We start from the raw sequence: 21,299 nt of genomic DNA, 5'->3' as shown, positions 1-21,299 counted from the left end.
ACGAAGCCCACATTGATCCTGGGTTGTTTTCGACTGCTCGAGATGTGGAAAAGATTGAAGGTTGGATAGATCTTCCTGAAGATCGCGACATGATTGCCTTGGAACGTGTTGCAGACTGAGTATCACAGCCGTGACCTTTTGAATTACTTGCGCTAAGATTGCATTTGGGAAAGGCTAGATGTCCGAATGAAGTAAGCCGATCTTGGGTGCATTATCTGAGGGGATTTGTGCACTAAATGGTGACATAGGAATGTGGAATCCTCCATGAATAACCAAGAATGCTTAAATGAACTGGTCCGCGGCGATTTGGCGAACATCCTCAGTCGATTGGCTATTATGGAGGAGAAAATTAGTTAGGCTGACCCAGACGAGAAATAGGCTGCTTCGGAAAATCGTCAGACTGAGCGAAGACGGTTGTCGAGGCGATGAACAAGTCCTATTTCAGTCATCAGCTTTTTGCTGCGCCAGAGATTGATCTCAATAATGGGTGACCTTGCCACTTTGTGATTATAAAGGACTATCATACATTGTGCTTAAAAGACTGGTAAAAATCGACGGTTTAGGTGAATTGACGTTCTAAGTATGGCATTCGCCGATAGCTGACCTATAACAATATTGCGAACTCATGCACTGCATCTAGAACGCGAACCCTGGTAAAAAGGGTTGTCGGGATATATCCTTCACTTAGGAATAACATCCCTTGCTTGGTGCACGCATTCTTGCGCCAGGCTGCAGCTCTGGTATTGTGACCGCCGAGGGCCAGTGTGTAGGTTCCAAGGGTGTTTGCAACCAGACTAAGTATCTACATCTATCTACATGAATCAATTTGACATTTGCTTTGGAGCATATATGCTGTCCACTTAACTGTGTACACAATACCTACTCCGCGTTTTATCCAATAACATCTACCATTCAGATTAGGAAGTACCATAACCATCTTGATTTGCTCTAACTTCGTATCGCAGCGTGGTCTTTACATCATTGGCCCTTGGGATGTGTGAGGCGTTCAGCTTCTGCCCATGAAAGTACTTGCGTCTCATTTTAATTAATGGAAGATTGTCCATTTGCGCTGGAATTTCGTCGGATATTTGGAGACGTCTTTTGCTAGCTCTGGGAATTTTCTACAAGGTCTGTCCGCTCTAAGTACGTATAGTCAAGTGTTGGTCCATTGCCACTAAACGGTTGACAAGGGTTCTTAGAAACAGCTGGGGAGATAAGAGTATGGAAGAAGTGAAGATTTTCCGTAGGGTTCTCAGTGATGTTACTCCGTATACTGTAGATGAAGGGTATCTTATCACCACGTGGCACTCCCTGCAACGCGGAACTGTTCCGACCACTGCTAAAACCCGCCCTGCAGACGACAAGTTACCCCACAATTGGATCATTTATCTGATCCGATCGGAACGATTTGTGCGATCATTCCGAATCACATTTTCTCCTCCCTTTTCTGCCCTCACTTGACTCTATACATCCCCTCATCCAGTTTGTTGCATTCTGCTTCTTCCAAGCTGAACCCCCAATCGTTCTCAGTACCCTTCCTGTCCCAATTGGCTTCCCTGAGACTCCAGATTGACTGCGAACACATTCACCAACCACAGATGGACCGCGACCAGTTTAGAGCCGCTGCGCACGCAACGGTAGATGACAGTCAGCACTGACACTCCTGGATCATTGATACATATACACTAACTATATACACAGTTATCAACTATTTTGACAGTGTCCCCGACCGGCGTGTCTGCCCCACCGTCACTCCAGGCTACCTTCGTCCCCTCATCCCCGAGCAACCCCCTACAGAACCGGAAGAATGGTCGCAAATCCAGGCCGATGTCGACACCAAGATCAAACCCGGTCTAACGCATTGGCAACATCCGAATTTCATGGCCTTCTACCCCGCGACGGTGACCTACCCGAGTATTCTGGGTGAAATGTACTCGGCCGCGTTCAACGCCCCCGCATTCAACTGGCTGTGCTCCCCAGCCTGCACGGAATTGGAAACAATCGTCCTAGATTGGGTGGCGCAGGCTTTGAACCTCCCTAAGTGCTTCATGAGCTCGTCAGAGAACCGTGGTGGTGGTGTGCTCCAGGTTAGCGCCAGTGATACTATCGCCACTGTTATGGTGGCTGCGCGGGAACGGCGGGTGCGCGAGCTGGCATTAGCCGAGGGCTTGAAAGAGGGAACCCTTGAGTATGAGGACCGAGTGATGGATCTCCGACCCAGATTGGTTGCGATGGGAAGCAACCAGGCGCACAGCAGCACTGCAAAGGGTGCATTAATTGCAGGCACGCGGTATCGGAGCGCCACCGCTAAGTTGGAAAATAACATGGAGCTTACCGGAGACGATGTGCGGGCTGTTCTTGAGCAATGTGAGAAGGACAACCTGACCCCATACTATATCACTCTTAGCATGGGAACGACGAGCACGTGTGCTGTTGATCGCATTTCTGAAGTCACGGCCGTGCTCCGGGAGAAGCCTTCTTGGCAGCGCATATGGGTGCATATCGATGCGGCCTATGCCGGTTCGGCCTTGGTTGCAGATGAGTTCCAGTATCTCGCTAAGGATCTTGCCGAAGGCGTCGACAGTTTCAATTTCAACATGCATAAGTGGTTGCTAGTCAACTTTGATGCAAGGTAAGCGCTACCCAGCATTATCATTTATATGTCCGTACTGACACTTACGCTAGCTGTCTCTTCATTCGCAACCGATTCGACCTCACCGATGCCCTGGACATCACACCCGCGTACCTGCGCAACCCGTACTCCGAATCCGGCCAGGTGATCGACTACCGCAACTGGAGCATTTCTCTCGGTCGCCGATTCCGCGCGTTGAAGATCTGGTTCGTCATGCGTAGCTACGGCCTCAATGGACTCAAGGCACACGTCCGTAAAACCATCCGAGTAGGCGATGAGTTTACAAACCTTGTGCGCAGTCGGTCCGATCTTTTTGAACTCATCACCAAGCCCGCATTCGGCTTGACCGTTTTCCGCATCAAGGACCCCAGAGCACAAGCCAATGGGTCCGCAGTCAACAGAACGACTGCTGTGAAGCCTAATGAAAAGAACGACGCCCTTACGAAGGAAGTGTACGAACTTATCAACGAGCGCGGCGAGATCTTCATCACCTCCACCGTTGTCTCGGGTATTTATGCGATCCGCGTGATCTGCGCCAACGAGGCAGCGGAAGAGAAGTACCTCAGACGGGCGTTTGAGATTCTCGTTGAGACTACGGATGAGGTGCTAGGTCGGTCGAATTGAGCATGATTCGTGATGCTCGGTTGATGATAAATGTGAAATGATTTTATAAAGTAAACTACCTTTAGTATATTCTATACTTGAAACGAACAATGTACATGTCTCTCAATGAAATACACCCAATTACGTTCAATCCCAAGACTTATTACTATCAAAAGCACAACCCCGGCAATTAGTAGGGCAGACCAATACATAACATATGCCGTGCACCTCGGATACGTTCCGAGATCATCGGCGTATCTCCGTTATCCCCGCATCAGATCTTACAATATGCATCTGCAGACAACCACAACTTAACTTCACACCTCCGACCAACAAACCATACAAATGTCACCCGCAGCCCCAAAGTACGCTTCCAAGATCCCAAACCCGGAAACCCTCTAACAGGACCCAGATACATCCTCGTAACAGGCGCCACAGGCTTCATCGGCGCCCATGTAGTCGACAACCTATTAGCACGCGGCCTGACCGTGCGTGCAGCAACACGCTCTAAGCAAAAGGGCGAACAAATGAAAGCCGCAAGACCACAACACGCCTCCCGACTTGAATTCGTCGAGATACAAGATTTCTCGCAAATCGGAGTATTCGACGATATCATGGAGGGTATAGACGGCGTCATCCACGTCGCGAGTGTATGTCACAACCCACGTTTCACCCTTCATTCCTTCTAACTGTTACAAAAGCCATTCACATACGACACCAAAAACAACGAACAAGAACTCATCATCCCAGCCATGAACGGGGTGAAATCTATCCTCTCCGCCTCAGCGAAACAAGCCAGTGTGAAGCGCGTTGTTCTTACCTCCTCGTTTGCATCCGTGGTTGATATCTCGAGAAAGTATGAGGGCGATTTTACCTACACTGGCTCACACTGGAATCCCTTAACCTACGAAGAAGCGATTGATCCCGCCACAGACGCGGTAGTAGCATACCGAGGATCGAAGAAATTCGCCGAACTAGAAGCCTGGAAGTTCATCGAGCGTGAAAAGCCCTCCTTTGATCTCGTTACGCTTTGTCCGCCTATGACCTTCGGTCCTGTTGTGCATCCAGTAAATGGTGTAGCGGGGTTGAACGAGTCGAATGCGGTGCTCTGGAGTGTTGCTTCCGGGGCGGATCCGTTGCCTACTGCGAGGGTTTCGGCGTGGATTGATGTGAGGGATTTGGCGGAGGCGCATGTGCAGGCTTTGCTGAGGAGTGAGGTTGGTGGGAAGCGGTTTGTTCCTGCTTCTGGGGAGCCATTTTCGTATGAGTTGGCGGCGGATATTATCAAGGGGAGGTTTGAGTGGGCGAGGGAGACGGTTACGGGGAATTATAAGAGTGGGAAGAAGCCTGTTCAAGCTTACAAGCTGGATGGGGATGCTGTGACAAGGGAGTTGGGTGTGGAGTTTAGGAGCTTTAAGGAGACGGTGGTGGATTTGGTAGGCCAGGTTAAGGAGACTTTTGCTTGAGATTGTTGTTGGGGTTGTTTATAAATGGGGATACACGAGTACATGATTGGGTATCTTGTTGTTGTTGTGTGTTTGGGAAGCTATAAGAAGACGACATCTGTATCGTGTCTTTATGTACCGAGACAGACAAGACACCATTACTCTCTGCGTGTAGGGAAGGACACGGTGCGTAGCAGACACTTCATAAACCAGTAACAGCAAGCTGCTATGCACTTCCCATGCATGACGTCGTATGGTGAACAAAACACAATGTTCTCGGTTCTTATTGGACCAAGTATGCCAAGGCTTGTACCCAAGAAGGTTAGCTTACCAATTGCCATCAGAAACATCTCCAATTCATGTTTATTTAACGTTTATGCTTATTTATCTAGTGATTGTGATGGTTAATATATGACTGTCTTTGAACGGATCCTTATGATGTCCAATTGTTACAATGTGTCGATATTTGTAGTGCGCTTCTTGTGGTGGTAAAATATGGCGAAGACAATATATATCTTAGGGTTACGTCCGATCACGATTTACGCCGAGTGTTGCTGATCACCAACCAACAATTTGAGCTAGAACATAGTACAAGCAGGCGAGGCCTTCAACATATTAAAGAAAAAAATGTTTTCAAGTGTCCGATGTGCTGGCCACAAACATTAAAAGACAGAGGTGTAATGTTACCGAGTCGAGAGTCTATCTTGTCCAGGACAAGATTCTTTACGAGGACAGCCAAAGCTAGACGCTCCTTTTCATGCTGTCTTACACCATATATATCTAACACTAAATTAAACTAGTACATACGACCACAGGGTGTGGAGAACAGGGCTTCCCGTCCGCTCAGCCGTACTTAAGCCACACGCCGGGAGGTTAGTAGTTGGGTGGGTGACCACCAGCGAATCCCTCCTGTTGTATGTTTTTGCTTTTTTCTATCAATCTTTCAGGGCAGAGCATGACTGCTAGGTAATTTTCCCTAGACTAAGGAAGGAGTAGCACTCGTCTGATCGCCATCGGGGTTGCTCGTCTCCGTTGTTTGGGCCACATAGTCGATGTTATAACCGGCATAAGACATGGTCTTCGCGAGCGGCCGTTCTCCCCCTAGGCAAAGCTTCACCATCTCACCATTAGCCGTGTTGCCAATCCAACTGGGAGTCTCGTCGAGAGACTTGACACCATCAACATGTCGCGTCGCAACAGAGGAGTCTTTTCTGATAACGAGGCCCGGATACGTAGCATTGCGAAGGAGCCAAGAGTTTCGGTCCATCGAGGAATCGCTATAGAGGGCCAATGCCAGAAGACATACCAAGTCAAGACCAATAATATCGACACGAAGATGATTCCTGCACGAGAAATATCCAGCTTTTGTCCATCGGCACGCATATCGTACGATATACCAATCGTCTGAGATTGGAAGTTGTTCGTCATCAATATGTTGTTGTCTAGAAATGCTGCCGAGGTGAATACATTCTGTACTCGTTCCGAAGAAGTGCCAGACGAGACCCCTGAGAAAAGCAAAAAGTACATCGTAATGTCTGCGTGCAATGTGACGTTGCTATTATGTGAAGAAGGGCATCACTATCAAAGTATATCCCCGTTAGACTCGGGTAAATGTAGGCGACTCATGGTAGGTAGCTACATTAATGCAACCACGGTAGATGATGCCCGAGTTGGCATACGCCGCTAAGGCTGTGTGTTGCAAATTGGCGGAAGACCCTTCTCCAAAAAGTGCTATGGCGATATCAAGAAGCGGGCCTTTGCTTTTGACATTGCTCACATTACTAGTCGCGTTGCGCGTATACCACGCTGTATAGCTGTGTAGACCACGGGACTAGACGTAGAGACGGGCGAGATGGTAGCCGGCGAAGGGCAATCATCATGCAGCTTGCCTGTTGGTTTCATGTTGTGTACTAGAAGATTTACAGTAGGTACATTTATATTTCCCCAGTAGCTGGAAATTGCTCTGTCACTATATGTAGAATCAAGCCTTCTTCTGACAGCCGAAGGTGGGTGGAGAATGCGCTAGCAGTGAGGCTGTACAGCCCCGTGGTTTGTAGTCTCGAACACAGACCCAAACTCTTTATACGTCCCCCACTCCCATAATTTAAAGAAGCTTTACCTCAAGTGAGTATTACTAGGGACGGCTATAAGCGCAAAAAGATTCAAGCTACATTGGCAAACAATCAGATCTCATAAAAATAACTATAAAGCCGACCCTCCATCTATCTCATAGTTCCCACGGTAACATTGCGCACTCTTTGACCTCCTGGATTACCCCTAGTATGCAGGTGCACTGCCAATTCATTATTAGCATGTTTTCTTTTTGCATCATCCTCATTCAGCTCAAAAAGAGGTACAAATGCTGTTGTGCTTAGGTGAGTCTGGCAGTTCGCGCAGCCCTGTACATGCCATCTACTAAGCACAGATTCGATACCTTTGACTTGAGCTTTGCCGGTATGGTCTGTCTGCGAGATAGCCAAGGCAAAGGAACCGGCGATACTAGCACGATTGATACCGGAGACCCGTAGTATTGGTGGAGAAAGAGGGTAGTTGAGCCGAGGCACATCATTGAAAACCGAACCTGTGCCGGACGTGGGCGCCTTGTATGTATAGGGAAGATCTTTCAAGGTCAGGAGTTTCTAGAAGACTTTGTTAGACGTAAAAGGTGCATATTTCAATACTAATAAGCTTACATTTGAAGTGACCTTATCTCCATTCTCTCTGAATGGGTCAAGGGGAGTGTCCAAGGTAAGCCAGGTGTTGCCAGAGATCCCGGGTGTAGGACCTTGGCTATCAACGCTGTTCGTTCCAGGATATTCTGGCAAGATTGTTATTTGACTAGCATCTGTCTTCTTGTGCATTGTCTGCCAGGTCCAGAATAGATAGTCAATAAAGCAATGATGAAAGTAAAAGATCGGGTCGAATGAGGCGGTGTCGTTCTCCCCCATGTCGCCGTTGGCGCCAGCATATTGATCAACGTTAAAGCCCGGAATTTGGACTCCACCAATAGCGAGATGCATGTCATTATGGGGGCTTTCCAGGGGAACAGCGAGTGAGGTTGCTTTGGCCTCTGTCTCTTTACCACCCGACTCCAGTGGATGGAACTGTTCATCATTCCATCGTTGAGCCGAAGTTGTATTCGAGAAGACAGTGTACTCTTCTGTCAAGAGACACTGACGAATCTTCCAGCGGGTGTCGGCCTTGACTTGCTTGCCCTCAATATCGGTGAATTGCCCCAAATTAAGCCATGACGTGACATTGCTATTCAGCAGACCAGTAATCTGTTCCTGGTTAAAATTGGCATCAAGGAAATTGTTGTGCTGTTGAGCTATCGCAATGTCGTCCTGGCCACAAAGGCCCGAATAAGGGTATCGGCAGGTTTTATAGCCTTGTGGCTTACTGTAGTCTGCATCGGGAAATTTGGCCAAGCGGTCGACAATTCTTTCGCTAAACGTATAGGAATACAGTGGGTTAGGCTTTCCCTTGTATTCTTTCTGGGTGAAAATTAACGGAATCCCCTTCTTTGCCGTTTCATCGTCACTTTCATCCCAATATGGGAGTGAGACATCTGGACACGCCTTGCGTAAAGCCTTCTCCACAGCCATCAGATACGCACGATGCCAGGTTGGAAACAAGATGTTTCCATGATGGCAGTATCCCCCCCACCAGTGGGAATTGTTGTATCCCGCGCCTCGGAAAGGCTCACCATGCAGCCCGGCTAGGTAGAAAAATGAGTCTTCGCCTGTTCTCGCGGGGTCTTGAATCCATCTCCAAGCCTCGATGAGTTTATCTAACTCTTCTTCATTGAGGTCTCGAATCGACTTGCGTTCCGCTTTGGTTTCAACTGGTCCCTTCTGTCTAATCTCAAAGGTTTTGATGGGTTCGACTGAGGCCATTGTGAAGCAAAGTAATTAGAAGATGAACTAGTGTTGACTAGGGCTTTGAAGCGGAAGCTGTGGTTTTCCTTTTCGTAGGAATGATGTTTTGAACTTGAAGTAGCGGATATTCACACGACTGTCGCCCTTCTTAAATATCCACGAGACGTATTGATATGAATGATACGCATCACACATATTACAAATCAGTCTATCTCGGGCTTTGCATGAAGAGCTGCACTCCAGGTCCTCCGTCCATCAAAGCCCGGCATCACAGCTAGACAAAACAACTACGCATTACCAATGATCCCTTTCCCGGCAACACCGGAATGCAAGCCTTTCCTACGATGCAATGAAACTCTCGAGATACTCTCTTTATTGGCGCCATGATACTGCATGTCATGTCCAGTCAAATAACAGTGACAGCATAGTAGCTGCAAGGAAGTCCAAAATAAGTTTAGGTCTTACTTTGAGGTGTGGGGTTGAAAGTGTGGCGAGCTGAATGGCTAGTGGCTGTCAACACCGTCGGCACGGATAGACAATTGCAGCAGGCACAACGTCCTCACAGTACCCCGTAATTAAGGCTAGGCCCGTCATATTAAGAAAGGGACGTTTAATTGGCTTGTGGGCGTTCCCCTCATTGCTACCGTAGTTCATTCTAATACTAGCGCTGCGGCCTAATTTAGCTCGTCAGGGCAATGTTGCCGTCCATGCAGGATAGGAACACGAGGGCTGGCAAACTTCTTTAGGATTCAGCTGTGGCTAGCTGGGCAGTATTCCTGTTGTCGTCCATTCTTGGCGCTCCGTCTAGTCATAGTTCTAGACAGGCTGCGGTTAATATCACAGCCCAATGAACCACTTCACGCAGACCTTCAAGCACCGTGATTCAGTTTCAACATAGTATCAGCTGATAGTATACTAAGCGCCTCATGCAGCCACAGTCACAAAGAAGAAGTAAAGATAACTCCTCCAGCCAGCTGTGGAATGCGAGAGTAATGTGCAAGGCCAGTCGAATCAACTGAAACGCCCAAACGCAATAAATCAACACTATTATAACACAGAATAGAATAGCACAGACCATGTGGCGCTACATGTGCAAGCACTGGATTCGGATTAACCGGCCATGAAATGTAACCTGCTCTACAGGCGCCATGGTCTAGATGGGTATCATGAACGATTTGAGCCAAGGCAAGCATTATCATCTTTCAGCTCTGGTGTTCTGCCCACTCATTTGCATGGTGGCTGCCTGACACCTGGCTGCAATGACACGCTGCAGACTGTTTCTTCGTCTGAGCTGCTTTACGATGTCGCCGTCGTCAGCCTCTTGCCCGGAGATGGCCTTTCTGATAGCGACTACACTCCAGTAGGGCCAAAGTTGACGTTGCGATGTCTGCTAAGCTAGCCACCATGTGCTTAGTCGGGACAGGTTGCTAATGTGATGATTGTAGAAGATATAAAGCTATAAACGAGACTGCTGTGCAACATGAGTATCTTTCCTCTCATGAGTATGTAGTTCTCTCCATCTTTCTCATTTTACTAGATAATATTAAGCTTAACATTCGAGGCCAACCATGGATAGCCGCGCGTCGAACCTCTCGAACCTCTGGAGTGAGAAATATGGCTATGACTTCGTTGTGGCAACTACACAGGCAAGCATCAACTCGGATCTGAGGGTGTTTCTTAGCGAGGAAGACCAACCGGTCTCCTATACCTGCTTCTGTATGGATTGCGAGGGGGAGCCCACGAAAATGATCGGCTTAGAGGAACTCCTTAAACTGACGGACGGTGTGAATCCCTTTGAAATCCCTAAGGCTACCCCCTACAAAGATTCACGAGTTCAGAAGCTATTTTGCGCCCGCTTTGCCATCGGAATTAAAATGCAAATTGGCCTGCCTCCTGGTATAGCACCAATGGACTTGCTCCCAATCATCAGTCTGGGTGAGAGCGCAAGCAATGTCAAGTTCACCATGTGCTGCTCAGATGTGACCGTCGTCGAACTTAAGCCTCCCGGTGGTTGGGTCTCTGATGGAAAGTGGAACGTATGGTCCCAGCCATACGGCGATCCGTGGTATGTACAGACCAAGGTGAATCTCACAATGGCCTATTTGAATGAACAACTCGATACACCATATCTGAACCAACACCCGAGAATCAAGAAAAGACTCAAGGAAGCGCTGGGAAACCTCTCGGGCACCGCCTTCAGCTTACAGCAGCTTCTGATTGACCTGGATAGCGCCTTCTTGGAGACTGCTCCCATCTTTAAGGGCGTCGACGACTCAGACGCTCTGGCTGTCCTACAGAAATATTTCGTCAAGATCTATAGTGACCATGCAAAGGATGGCCTGCCGTTGGTCGCTGTGACCGCCGTCGCGCAATCCGCCGACAAGTCCTCCCTGAAGTTGACTGCATTTGAGCGTGAGGTCAACCCCCCGATAGGCAGTAGTGGCGGTAGAATTGAGCATCCAACCTCCATCCAGCAGTCAGCTACAACTTTAAACTATTTGTGTGCGGTCAACAATCATACACTTCCAGGGACGGCCAGCTTTGACTGGAACTGGGTGCTGCCGAAGGACATTGACAACATGAGTGGCATTATTGCCGTGAACCGCGATACCTTCGCAGCGCATCTCCGGGATGAACTGGTTGCTTTAGCTGCACCATATTGCATCAAGCCCAGGTGCATAATCACGGATCAACCCAAAAATTGGGATAATCCTGTCAAATTCAATGTGCAGCTGAACCCCGGGCAAACACCAGATACTGCCCACGCCTCAGGAAATGAGATATTTATTTCATATTCGAAACCCGGATACGAGGGGAGGGGACACAATGGTGTTACTGGGGAGGTATTTGAAGAGTTGAGAGTTGTGTCGACCTATACGTTGAATGCCAAGTTCCTTGGACAGACACTGACGGTCTCGCAACATCTCTGCTTCTCTGCCACTGTCAGATACAATATGCTCGGACCTTCCTCCTGCAATCCGTTCGACAAGACCCTGACTACCACATACACCATCTCGGTCGATGAGAACGGGGGGTTGGTATTCATCAAAGAGCCCCACGAAGTGTTAGTTGACAATTCGCAGGACCCGGACTTGTCTGGCTTTTGGGGCATGTATGGCCTCACGGATGTTTTCCACAAGCTCAAAAACCAAGTGTGGGCTAGTGTCGACTTTGGTGACCTGAAATTCAATAAACTTCAGAATTTCATCTTCCCCGGCGCGAAAGTATTTACTTATAAAGGGGCCAGCTTTTCCGATTACCAAGATCTTATTTGCGAGATTACCTACTTAGATCCTGACCAGGTTGAGTCCACCACGCCCACGAAGCTTTTGGCCAAGCAAGCCTCGGGGTCTCTGATATCCTACCCTGCTAGGAGTACAGGCCGGGTTCTGGCATTGACCACGTCGTCAGAGATGATGCAGAACTATGTTCAAGGCGAGATTGTAACCGCAACCGGCAAGTTTGAGGCGCTCCAAACCGACGACGGTCATGCCTTACTCTTCGCTATTGATGATTCGGGTGTCTTTCATGTCATTGTGGAGGAGAGTGGCGTGACTCAGACCGGATGGCAGGTTCAGGACCTCTCCAGCTCGGCGATCCAGGCCTACTTTTCAGCCAGCACGGACCCGGTAGTGAAGACATTCGATGTTGGAAGTGCCCTTGATGGGAGCATCTGTCTGGCGGTGGCTGTGACGGCTGATGGGACGGACCACCTCTTGGTTTCATTAAATAATTCGAGTTCAAATACGCAGTGGACGTCAAACCCGCAGTGGGTACGCTTTGATTTCGACGCGGACGGCGAGGGGTCCGGGGACATTCAAATCACCGGTACTCTTTTTGCAGAGACAATGGACAAGCAGCATTATCTGATAGTCGATATTGACCGCCAATCACAGAGCCCCGCCAAGTTCATAGAACGCTACTACGTCGACCCCTCGGTGTCGATAGGGACGCGCTGGGTGAAACATGATGTATCTGTTGATATCCAGGACGGCAACTACCGGAGTTGCATCGGGCGTGTTAAGAATGGCTATGTCGATGGGATCTACACTGCAGGCAGCACTGGCGGAGAAGCCCAGTTTATCTATGAGCCAGTTATTAATGTCTTCGGTCGCGGGCCTCCAGCCCCTGTGCGATTGCGACTACCTGGTGAAAACATACCCTCAGCCATAGCCACTATGCGAAACCTGGATAACGATTCCCCTCTGTACGGGACAACTGATCTATATGCAGTCGGCGGATCGTCACTCTACCGCTTCGCTGCCGACCGCCAAAAGCGAAACGAGCTCCCAACGGCTGTTGTGACCAGTGACGTCTTGTTGGGGACAGACACGTTACTAGCTATGAGCCATGACGGAGTAACGACTCTGTGGGGAAGGAACAGTAGCGACGAGGTGTTCTATGTCTCCTGTCCAGCAAATCAACTTGACCTTCCCGGTTCGTGGAGTGCCTGTGTTCCCATACTTACGAACATCGAACGTATGTCGGCCTACGTGAATCAGGTGGATGGAGGAAGTACCGTCTTTACATCAGGCGGCGGCAGGCTGCAGAAGCTTATGCAGGGTACAAGCAGTGCTAGCAAGATCTGGCGAGCGCAAGATATAACAATCACGTCTCCTCCGCAGACTAAGTCGCTTTCGTTCAACTCGTACACCACCACCATCCATGTTACAAATGAGCATGATCTGCCAGCCAGGGATGTCCTGCTGACTATTTCTGCGAGCTCACGGACTCCTGTGTATATGAATGGCGTCTACTATGTGCTAGGAAACCTGCCAACCCAAGTTCACACGGATGCTATGGGATCAGTGACCGTGATTGAGGCAACAGAGGATATCAACGCAACTGTCTTCACGGTCTCGTTTAGCGGAGGATCAGGAAGCATCACCATCAATCCGATGGATAAGGTCTTCTCCAAACTGACCGCTCTCAACTCGACAGACAAGCTACAGGACGCCAGCTTCCCCAGCCAGACTACAGCGGGTGGAGTAGTCGGGGCACCTGCATCAACTCCCCTCGTCGCACCTTCAACAGCCCGAAGAGACATTGAAGTCGTCGCTGGCCACATGGACAGTCTAAAAAGCGCATATAGTAATGTGAAGGAAGCACAGTCCACGATACTTGCGAGCCGTAACCACGGCGTTGTGCCATCAACATTGTTCCTTAATTCTGGGAAGGTATCCTCTGCCGGCCTCGGCCATGATATAGCAATAGCGGCCGGTGATCTCTTCCGCTGGCTGAAGTCAGGTATTGATGCTGTCATCAATGTCATCTATGACGCGGCGAGCGGTGCATGGCACTTCATTGCGAAGATCGCCGGTATGGTCTATCGTGCCGTCTTGGACACAGTAGAGGCCGTTGTAGGGGCTGTTGAGTGGGTCTTCAACGCCATCAAGACAGTCATTGAAGATATAATTCGCTTCGTCGAATTCCTTTTCGAGTGGGATGATATCCGCCGAACTAAGGATGTAATGCACAACGTTGTCCGGCTGTGGCTTCGGCACCAGGTAGATGGCATTCCCAAGGCGAAAGCAGACTTTGATCGGGAAATCACCTCGGTTGAGCAAGCCCTGAATCAGTGGACCGGCATCACAGATTGGGGATCACTCGGGCCAGCAACAGAGCAGACAGCCTCTGGCAGTGCGTCTAACCCAGCCGAGGGACAAACATCTGGCTCGCAGCTGTTGGCTGGCCACTTTCGCACCCATGCCAGTGAGCTGAGGATCCTCGGTGACAGCCCACCGTTTGATGCAACCGATAATGTGATCGACGATTTGCTGACGGCGCTTTCCAATGAGGGCGAAGTTCTCTCCACGACGTACACGCAGCTGAAGGAGTTGGCTAAGGACTTCAGCTCGATGAATGTAGAAGATGTGCTGAAGAGGCTTGCCGGGATTCTAGGCGATGTAGTTCTGTCCAGCGCGCGGGTCGTGGTGGACGCCCTACTCGATGTACTTCATGACATGGCGAGTGCAGCCGTTACCTTGCTAGACACAAAAATCCACATACCCGTCATCTCCGATATTCTCAACGCTATCGGTGTGCCTGACCTGTCCTTCCTGGACTTGTTCACCTGGATCGCTGCTGTCGCCTATACTGTTGTCTACAAAATCGGGAAGAGTGAGGCCCCTTTCCCCGATAATAACGAGGTTCAGACCATTATTTCCGCCACCAGCTGGGACCAACTCGCAGGGATGATTTCAGGGCCAAGCATGACGATCTCCCCTTACATGCAGAAGTGTATATTCATTGCGGGCCATTCTATTTCCGGATTCATGTGCCTGACTGGCGACTTTGTCAACACTTTCGAAGCGGAGGCCGAAACAGGAGAAAACCCGTTCTCCACCCCATCAGCCATTATGGGGGTCATTGCGGCGGGCTCGCAAGGTGCCAGTGACTTTCTTGTGCCCAAGGACGCCATAGAAAACAAAGCCGTGAGCACAATCTCCACGATCACCACATGTGCCGTAATCGCGGCCAAAGTCGTGTTCAGCGGCCCAGCGCAGAAGAGGTTCGGTGCTCCGGAGGGCAGCAAGTTTAAGCCGCTCGCTGTAGCTGATGGGCGCGCCACGGGCGCCATAGTTAACTCGATCCTCGTAATCCCCGCGCTGGTCGTATCTGGGTGGCATTTCTATGAATTAATCACCAAACCTGCGGGGGCGACGCGCTCGGCGGCGATTGTAGGCGAGGTATCTAACCTGGCCTCTTATATCTCGCGTATCGCGTATGCAGTTGCGGTTAATGATGAGGATCCGAGCAGTAGACAAGTTCCAATTGGAATTATGGCGCTGAGCAATCTTGCCTGCGCAGGACTACAAGCAGCGGAGGCTGTCATCGACTGAGGATCTTTCTTTGTATAGTTATTCTATTTCTTTTTAGCTGCCAATCTTAAGTATACCTCCCTTGTTTAATATTGAATCACGAAGGGCTTTTCGGGTCCATGCGTTCTACAACCTGTCCAGTACTAACGTTGGATGGCCCGTTACCCAAAGCATGCTTTTTCGTTCCATACAATCATTGTATCTATCCATTTGAGTAGGACCGGCCTTTTCCTCCTTAACAAACGCTCATGGGCAGCCGATACTGAGACGACTGAAACACGGTACCGTTTGCTTGCTTCTACGTCACCAACTCCATTGTCAATTCATTGGGGTTTAGGCTTCAGTCGAACATCATACTGGGCTTCATACATACACCGACTCTGATGTACTCGTGATGCATTATCAAAATAGTATATAATGAACCAGTGAAGCGAGCAGTCATGACCGTATATGGACTCTATGGCCACCCAGTTCTTGCTATAGCTGCTACAACGAGGCGTGGTAGGGTGATTTGTGCCCTATTCTTGAGAAGTCTTCATAGTATCATTGCCCACAATCACCAGCTTATGGGCGTATATTAGTCACCTACGCAAGAGAATGGCCCAGAGCTAACTGCCCGCACCTTTCTGTACAGCCTTCGGATTTAGGCGGTGGTAAATAGCTTGATCCTCCTGACTAACTCAAAAAACTTCCAATACTAGCCTTACAGAGGTCTAGACAATTCTGAAGAAGCAGGGAAGAAGTCTGTGAGTCATACACTTCATCTTTTCGTTCATTTTTCCATATTCTCATCAGGGTGGCCTCCCTACAGACCCACTATTTTGTTCCGATATCCCGACTGGTAACGCCAAGACCCAGTCTCAGGATCCTATCCAGATTGATTGTGTAGGACTGCCCGCTGACAAAGCGGTTAAACTTGGTCTAACAAATAACTCTCGTATAAAATGGCAGATATTCAAAGGTGAAGTCTACGCTCGTCAGTCAATAAAAGAACCTAAGAACACAACATCAAGGCACATGTCGACTTTCAAGTATTATTCTCTACCCGGATTCGGGGAACAATGCCGCGAAAAGTACGGCTTTAGTGACTCCTGCATCATAGGCGACAGAATGATAGTTACTGGCCAGAGTAAGTGCTCTAAATTTACTCTGTACATGTGCTTATAATAACGGTGTATTAGCTGGGATGGATCCCTTGACCTTGAAAATCTCTCCCATTTTCGAGGAAGAAGTCACCCAAGCGTTCCAAAACATCAACGATCTCATCCTTCTTACACTCAAAAAGGAAGGCCGCACCATTGAAGAAGGTAAAACTGGCTGGGATTATGTCGTCAAACTGCATGCGTATCTGGTCAATTTGTCGACCATGCGGGATGAGGCCAGGGAGACGATGGTGCGCCACATAAAAAAGTTCTGCCCGAATCATCAGCCATTATTTACCATGGTGGGTGTGGAAAGCTTGCCATTTCCTGAACATCATATTGAACTTGAGGTTGATATCTGGTTGAAATGAGGTTATCCCGCCACTCGGTACAGGCTTTGAGATAGGGGATGTACGCTAGACAAGGCGTGAGTCTTGTACTCTGAAGTAGACATTCATGTCAGCCTGTGGATAATATTGAGTCTTGCATCTAGGCCAGGAATACCGTGGAACAATTGTGCCGTTGATACAGTACATCGCTGAAACATATTTCGGATAACTGGATAGATGATTTACGATCTCGTTGTGGTAATCTAACAGCTTAAGCATCTTAGAATTATTCTGGACTTTCGAGCACCTAACGGACTAAATATGAGGAAAGCTGTAGAGGGTTGGCAACATATCGTTACTGCTGCGTCGATACACTACTTTTCCCATTCTCTACAGCCCTTAATAGCCACGGAATCATGCGAACTGAGTCCGTCATCCATCGACCCTCACGTCGGTAATGTGAGTAATACCCAAAGACAAGCAAATTTTCTCTTGCGACAGGCCGTTGTATTCTTTCTGGTCTATCGAGAGAGGAGTTACAGGATGTGATTATGATTTTGAAATATCAGGTTACATCAAGCGTCAGATATCTTTTACATGTAATATCAATTTCTGTCAAGACCAATTGCTTCTTCCTCGCCCAATAAATAACTTCCGACATACAACTCATTGCTTACCACGGAAGCTGCTCACCATCATGTTTTATGAATCTGCCTGAGGTTGTTTCTTTGGAGGCTTTTTCCGCCTATAGGAAAGATTAGCAGATCAACAATCAACCACCTCCCTGTTACAGATGTCAAGTAGGATGGGAGAGCTAATGGACTATGCTGGCATACCTGATTGACAATTCCTTCGACGCTTTCGGAAATAGTCATCGGAGCTTTCTCTAGCCCATTGCACTGCGCGCCGCGATTTCCCATATCAGTTTGGACAAATCTGAAAGCAGGCACAGGTTCTGCGTCAGCAATTGTATGCCACCACAATTGTCGGTTTATAGACATACCCTGGATCAATTGAAAATGCGATCATATCCGGATGTTCTGTGTGAATTTTCTTGACTAGGTAGTTGCTGGCTACCTTCGAGACACCGTACGCCGAAGTCAACGACGAAGAGCGTTCAAGGCCAGTGATGATGGCTAATTCGGATGAGATATAGATGAACTTGGGTTGACTGCTGGCTTGCAGCAGCGGCAAAGTCGCCCTGAATAGCCTGATCGGGCCAAGGGTATTCACGTCAAAGTGCGATACCAGGTCTGCATCCTCCATGCGTGCTAAAGGGCCATAGTGAATGCATATCCCAGCATTTGCAATCACGATATCAATTTTATTAATCGAGTGATGCCTTTGTAGTTGAGAAACTGCATTAATGACACTCTGTGGCTTATCAAGGCTAAGAGAGACAATGATGAGATTAGAGCCGTGACCTCTAGAAAGAGAGAACAAGTCTTTTGTAATCTGTTCGGACACTTCTCTACATGTCGCTATCACAGTAGTGTTGGCCTTTGCAAGGTATGCAGTTACTAGGCCTTTGCCGATACCTGGTGGCGTAGATAAATTCAGTAAAAGGAATGTGCTCGTGATACTCATGTGCCTAACTAACCTCGGTTTGCACCAGTTACGAGAATAGTGCTCTGTGCCATGGTCAAATTATGTTTTGTGCGTCAAGGTCAAGCTTTAGACGGCATTCCGGCTTCGGTGGGATGGGCGGAGCAAAGCCTTATTTATATCAAAATACGTTTCCGAAAGTCTGCTGGTATGCAGCTCGGCTTTAGACATGTCCGAACCCGACCACGGATGGCCGGCAAAGGGTTCTTTTGACTTTGTAATATGAATTCGATTGTATGCCTTTGGCCTGCTTTCCCGATGAATAAGCGGCGCAGGTTCCATGGGCACACTCTTAAAGTTAGCAGATCTTCTGCAGGAAGTCCCGCTACCCACAAACTAAAGGGAGGTAGTGGAGCATGCCAAGCCAAGCCCACTGTCTGCATAGAGCTCATGGGAATAAGCATCCCGTTTGCTTACCGATGGCTTTCGATTTGAAGAAAGCTGTGGATCAGGGGTCGTAGTTAGGTCTTGTATTGCCTTGCCTTTCTTCTGGTATGTGAAAGTGATACCTCCGGAATATCCGGTTAATTCACCTACGTTGAGGAGCAGCCGAGGATGTTGTAGAAGCCATTTTGGGATTCAGTGATTCACTTGGATAGGTGCGTATTTGAGGGCTTTCCCGCTGACAAAGCGTACTCAATGGTCAACTTGACTTCCTCCAAAGGGTATAAAAGGCAGTAAGTCACCCATCCCTAACTACAATATACAACAACACAACACATTTCGAACAATCGTAAAGATAAAGCCATTTTACAATCCTACTTGTCAAATTATACGTCCAGTTTACAATGTCTCCTCAGACGATCGTTGTCATTGGTGCTACTGGGTCCCAGGTATGTCCTTTCTCATAAAAACATGTGCCTTTTGAGCACGCCTGATAACATATGCTTGTTCAAATAACACAGGGCGGTGCCGTTGTCAAAGAGCTTCTGGCAAACCGGGACCTCTATCATGTCCGGGCCATTACGCGCGATGTAACCAAACCCGCGTCTCAAAAGCTCGCTGCGCTTGGAGCAGAAGTCCGGTCTGCCGACCTTAATAGCGGTAGCGATGCCCTTGCACAGGTGTTCGCTGGCGCTGATGGTATCTTTGCACTGACTGATTTCTGGCAAACGCAATCTACCGCTACTGAGATTGCGCAAGGGCGTGCTATTGCTGATGCCGCAGCGCGGACTGAAACTCTGAAGCATTTTGTCTGGAGTGCCCTTCCCGATCCCGTCAAATTGTCAAACGGCCAGCTTCTCAATATCCACCATTGGAAGGGCAAGAGCTTGGTCACTGAATACATCCAGAAGGAACACCCAGAGCTATGGGCAAAGACCACTACTGTGCTCTTCCCCAACTACTTTGAAAACTGCATTACTACTCCGGATAGGTATCTTCCTCAGAAGGTGAGTATGATGCAACCTCCAGTCCTCAATATATGGTCTAGCTCACTCTTTGTGAACAGGATGCGAACGGGGCTTACACTTTGTCATTCCCTCACAGTCCAGAAACCGTGATGCCCAACGTCGCCATTGCTGACACCGGTAAGCTTGTGCACACCATCCTTCAGGCCGGCTCAAAGTATTTTACCAAGACTATTGCCTTCTACTCGGAGGCCCTGTCGGAGTCTGAAAAGTTGGCCAAGATCGGAAGCCGTATGTTACCTTATCAAGTAAATTAGCTCTGAAAATAGCTTTAACCTGTTACTACAGAGTACAACGTTCCCACGAAGTACCAAAAGCTCAACAGCAGAGAATGCCAGGAGCTTCTTGAATCTCGGGATGGCATGTCTCCAGAAATCGCGCTGGACTTCACCGAACAATTGATGATGTTTGAGCTCTTTGGTAATGTCTACGCCAACAAAGAATTCGTGCAAGCTAGAGAGGTATGTAGTTCTCCATTCTGTCCCTCGGATTTCTTCACAGAATTACTAACAACACCTAGATACCTGGGCTCTCACTTCAAACCTGGTCGGAGTTCCTTCGCGAAAATGACCTGAGCAAATTCCTGTAGAATATCTGGATGTTGTATGGGATCTTGCTAGTTGGCTATATAACCGGCATTGGTTTTCATCAGCAATGCCCTGGGGGCTGTGACACATCGAATAGCATATCTTTGCTATTTATCCTAAGAAGAGATAGAAAGCGAGAAGGGAAGAACTAAGCATAGACTAGTACATCATAAAATTCAAATCCGGTGACGGTCATGCTCACTCCCGCTTATTCAGCGGAGAGATGTCTTCTTAACTACATAGTTGTATTTATACCCGTAGACTATTGGACGCACTGGGATACTAGTATATAAAGGAAAAGAAGGTGTTATATAATCAGAATAATATCCATAGAGAAGGTATTTTGCCAGGCGATCACACAACCGACAAATTCTTTTTAGACAGTTCTTCAGACCCATATAACGGAGCCCTTCTCCTGGATCAGGGAGCTGCAAAAACCATACCTATTCTTTAGACCTATCGGCGAAGTCCCCCAGAAGAGTAAGAGGGCCACCAGCTTGAAACGACACGTACACAAGCAAAGGCTTATCGCTTCACTCATCGCTATTTCCGTATTTCCGAATGTATTAGCTCCAATACGAGTAAATTGACAGCGGCTAGACGGCTTTATGGAAATAGATTGTCGATAGGCTCAACTGGACAGAGAATATTTATTCCGCCTCCCGAGACAGCGCTAATCAACCTTAGGAATATGTCTATAAGAGTAGCCCCTATGACCTGGCATCTGTGGCACTCTTATCTGTGACCTTATCCTGGAATAGTGAAACTTCTTTTATTAGCTGCCTGCAGATATATTTTTCTACTGCCTACAACCCAGCGAGACAAACCATGGCCCAACCATCAGCGCT

The 21,299-nt window shown here is 48.4% G+C and overlaps 7 protein-coding genes across 7 annotated transcripts; 4 read left to right on the top strand and 3 right to left on the bottom strand.

Moving 5' to 3' along the window:
- Window positions 1-1,598: 1,598 nt before the first annotated feature.
- On the top strand, window positions 1,599-3,256 carry AO090038000057 (putative aromatic-L-amino-acid decarboxylase; the record flags this gene model as incomplete). Its single annotated transcript, XM_001824988.3, has 3 exons — window positions 1,599-1,647; window positions 1,702-2,632; window positions 2,686-3,256. 3 exons carry the CDS (start codon window positions 1,599-1,601, stop codon window positions 3,254-3,256), a joined length of 1,551 nt encoding a protein of 516 aa, XP_001825040.1.
- A 324-nt stretch (window positions 3,257-3,580) lies between these two features.
- Window positions 3,581-4,701, top strand: AO090038000058 (SDR family oxidoreductase; the record flags this gene model as incomplete). The annotated part of the gene is made up of 3 exons (XM_001824989.3): window positions 3,581-3,600; window positions 3,648-3,885; window positions 3,937-4,701. 3 exons carry the CDS (start codon window positions 3,581-3,583, stop codon window positions 4,699-4,701), a joined length of 1,023 nt encoding a protein of 340 aa, XP_001825041.1.
- Window positions 4,702-5,656: 955 nt separating this feature from the next.
- AO090038000060 (uncharacterized protein) lies at window positions 5,657-6,207 on the bottom strand (the record flags this gene model as incomplete). Its single annotated transcript, XM_023238459.1, has 2 exons — window positions 5,657-5,957; window positions 5,987-6,207. 2 exons carry the CDS (start codon window positions 6,205-6,207, stop codon window positions 5,657-5,659), a joined length of 522 nt encoding a protein of 173 aa, XP_023092980.1.
- Window positions 6,208-6,902: 695 nt separating this feature from the next.
- On the bottom strand, window positions 6,903-8,576 carry AO090038000061 (tyrosinase family protein; the record flags this gene model as incomplete). Its single annotated transcript, XM_001824991.3, has 2 exons — window positions 6,903-7,319; window positions 7,374-8,576. 2 exons carry the CDS (start codon window positions 8,574-8,576, stop codon window positions 6,903-6,905), a joined length of 1,620 nt encoding a protein of 539 aa, XP_001825043.1.
- Window positions 8,577-10,126: 1,550 nt separating this feature from the next.
- Window positions 10,127-16,892, top strand: AO090038000062 (RidA family protein; the record flags this gene model as incomplete). Its single annotated transcript, XM_023238458.1, has 8 exons — window positions 10,127-15,295; window positions 15,369-15,417; window positions 15,598-15,696; window positions 15,806-15,951; window positions 16,014-16,032; window positions 16,097-16,125; window positions 16,175-16,508; window positions 16,561-16,892. 8 exons carry the CDS (start codon window positions 10,127-10,129, stop codon window positions 16,890-16,892), a joined length of 6,177 nt encoding a protein of 2,058 aa, XP_023092981.1.
- Window positions 16,893-17,523: 631 nt separating this feature from the next.
- Window positions 17,524-19,026, bottom strand: AO090038000063 (SDR family oxidoreductase; the record flags this gene model as incomplete). The annotated part of the gene is made up of 4 exons (XM_023238457.1): window positions 17,524-17,595; window positions 17,687-17,786; window positions 17,854-18,481; window positions 18,993-19,026. 4 exons carry the CDS (start codon window positions 19,024-19,026, stop codon window positions 17,524-17,526), a joined length of 834 nt encoding a protein of 277 aa, XP_023092982.1.
- Window positions 19,027-19,243: 217 nt separating this feature from the next.
- AO090038000064 (NmrA/HSCARG family protein) lies at window positions 19,244-20,453 on the top strand (the record flags this gene model as incomplete). Its single annotated transcript, XM_001824994.1, has 5 exons — window positions 19,244-19,288; window positions 19,361-19,846; window positions 19,906-20,095; window positions 20,153-20,325; window positions 20,385-20,453. The coding sequence occupies 5 exons, from the start codon at window positions 19,244-19,246 to the stop codon at window positions 20,451-20,453; spliced, it is 963 nt and encodes a 320-aa protein (XP_001825046.1).
- Window positions 20,454-21,299: the final 846 nt, after the last annotated feature.

This window comes from Aspergillus oryzae, chromosome 6, assembly GCF_000184455.2.
Source record: "Aspergillus oryzae RIB40 DNA, chromosome 6".
In the NCBI taxonomy this organism is placed as follows: domain Eukaryota; kingdom Fungi; phylum Ascomycota; class Eurotiomycetes; order Eurotiales; family Aspergillaceae; genus Aspergillus; species Aspergillus oryzae.
This window is presented reverse-complemented; position numbering and strand designations above follow the sequence as displayed.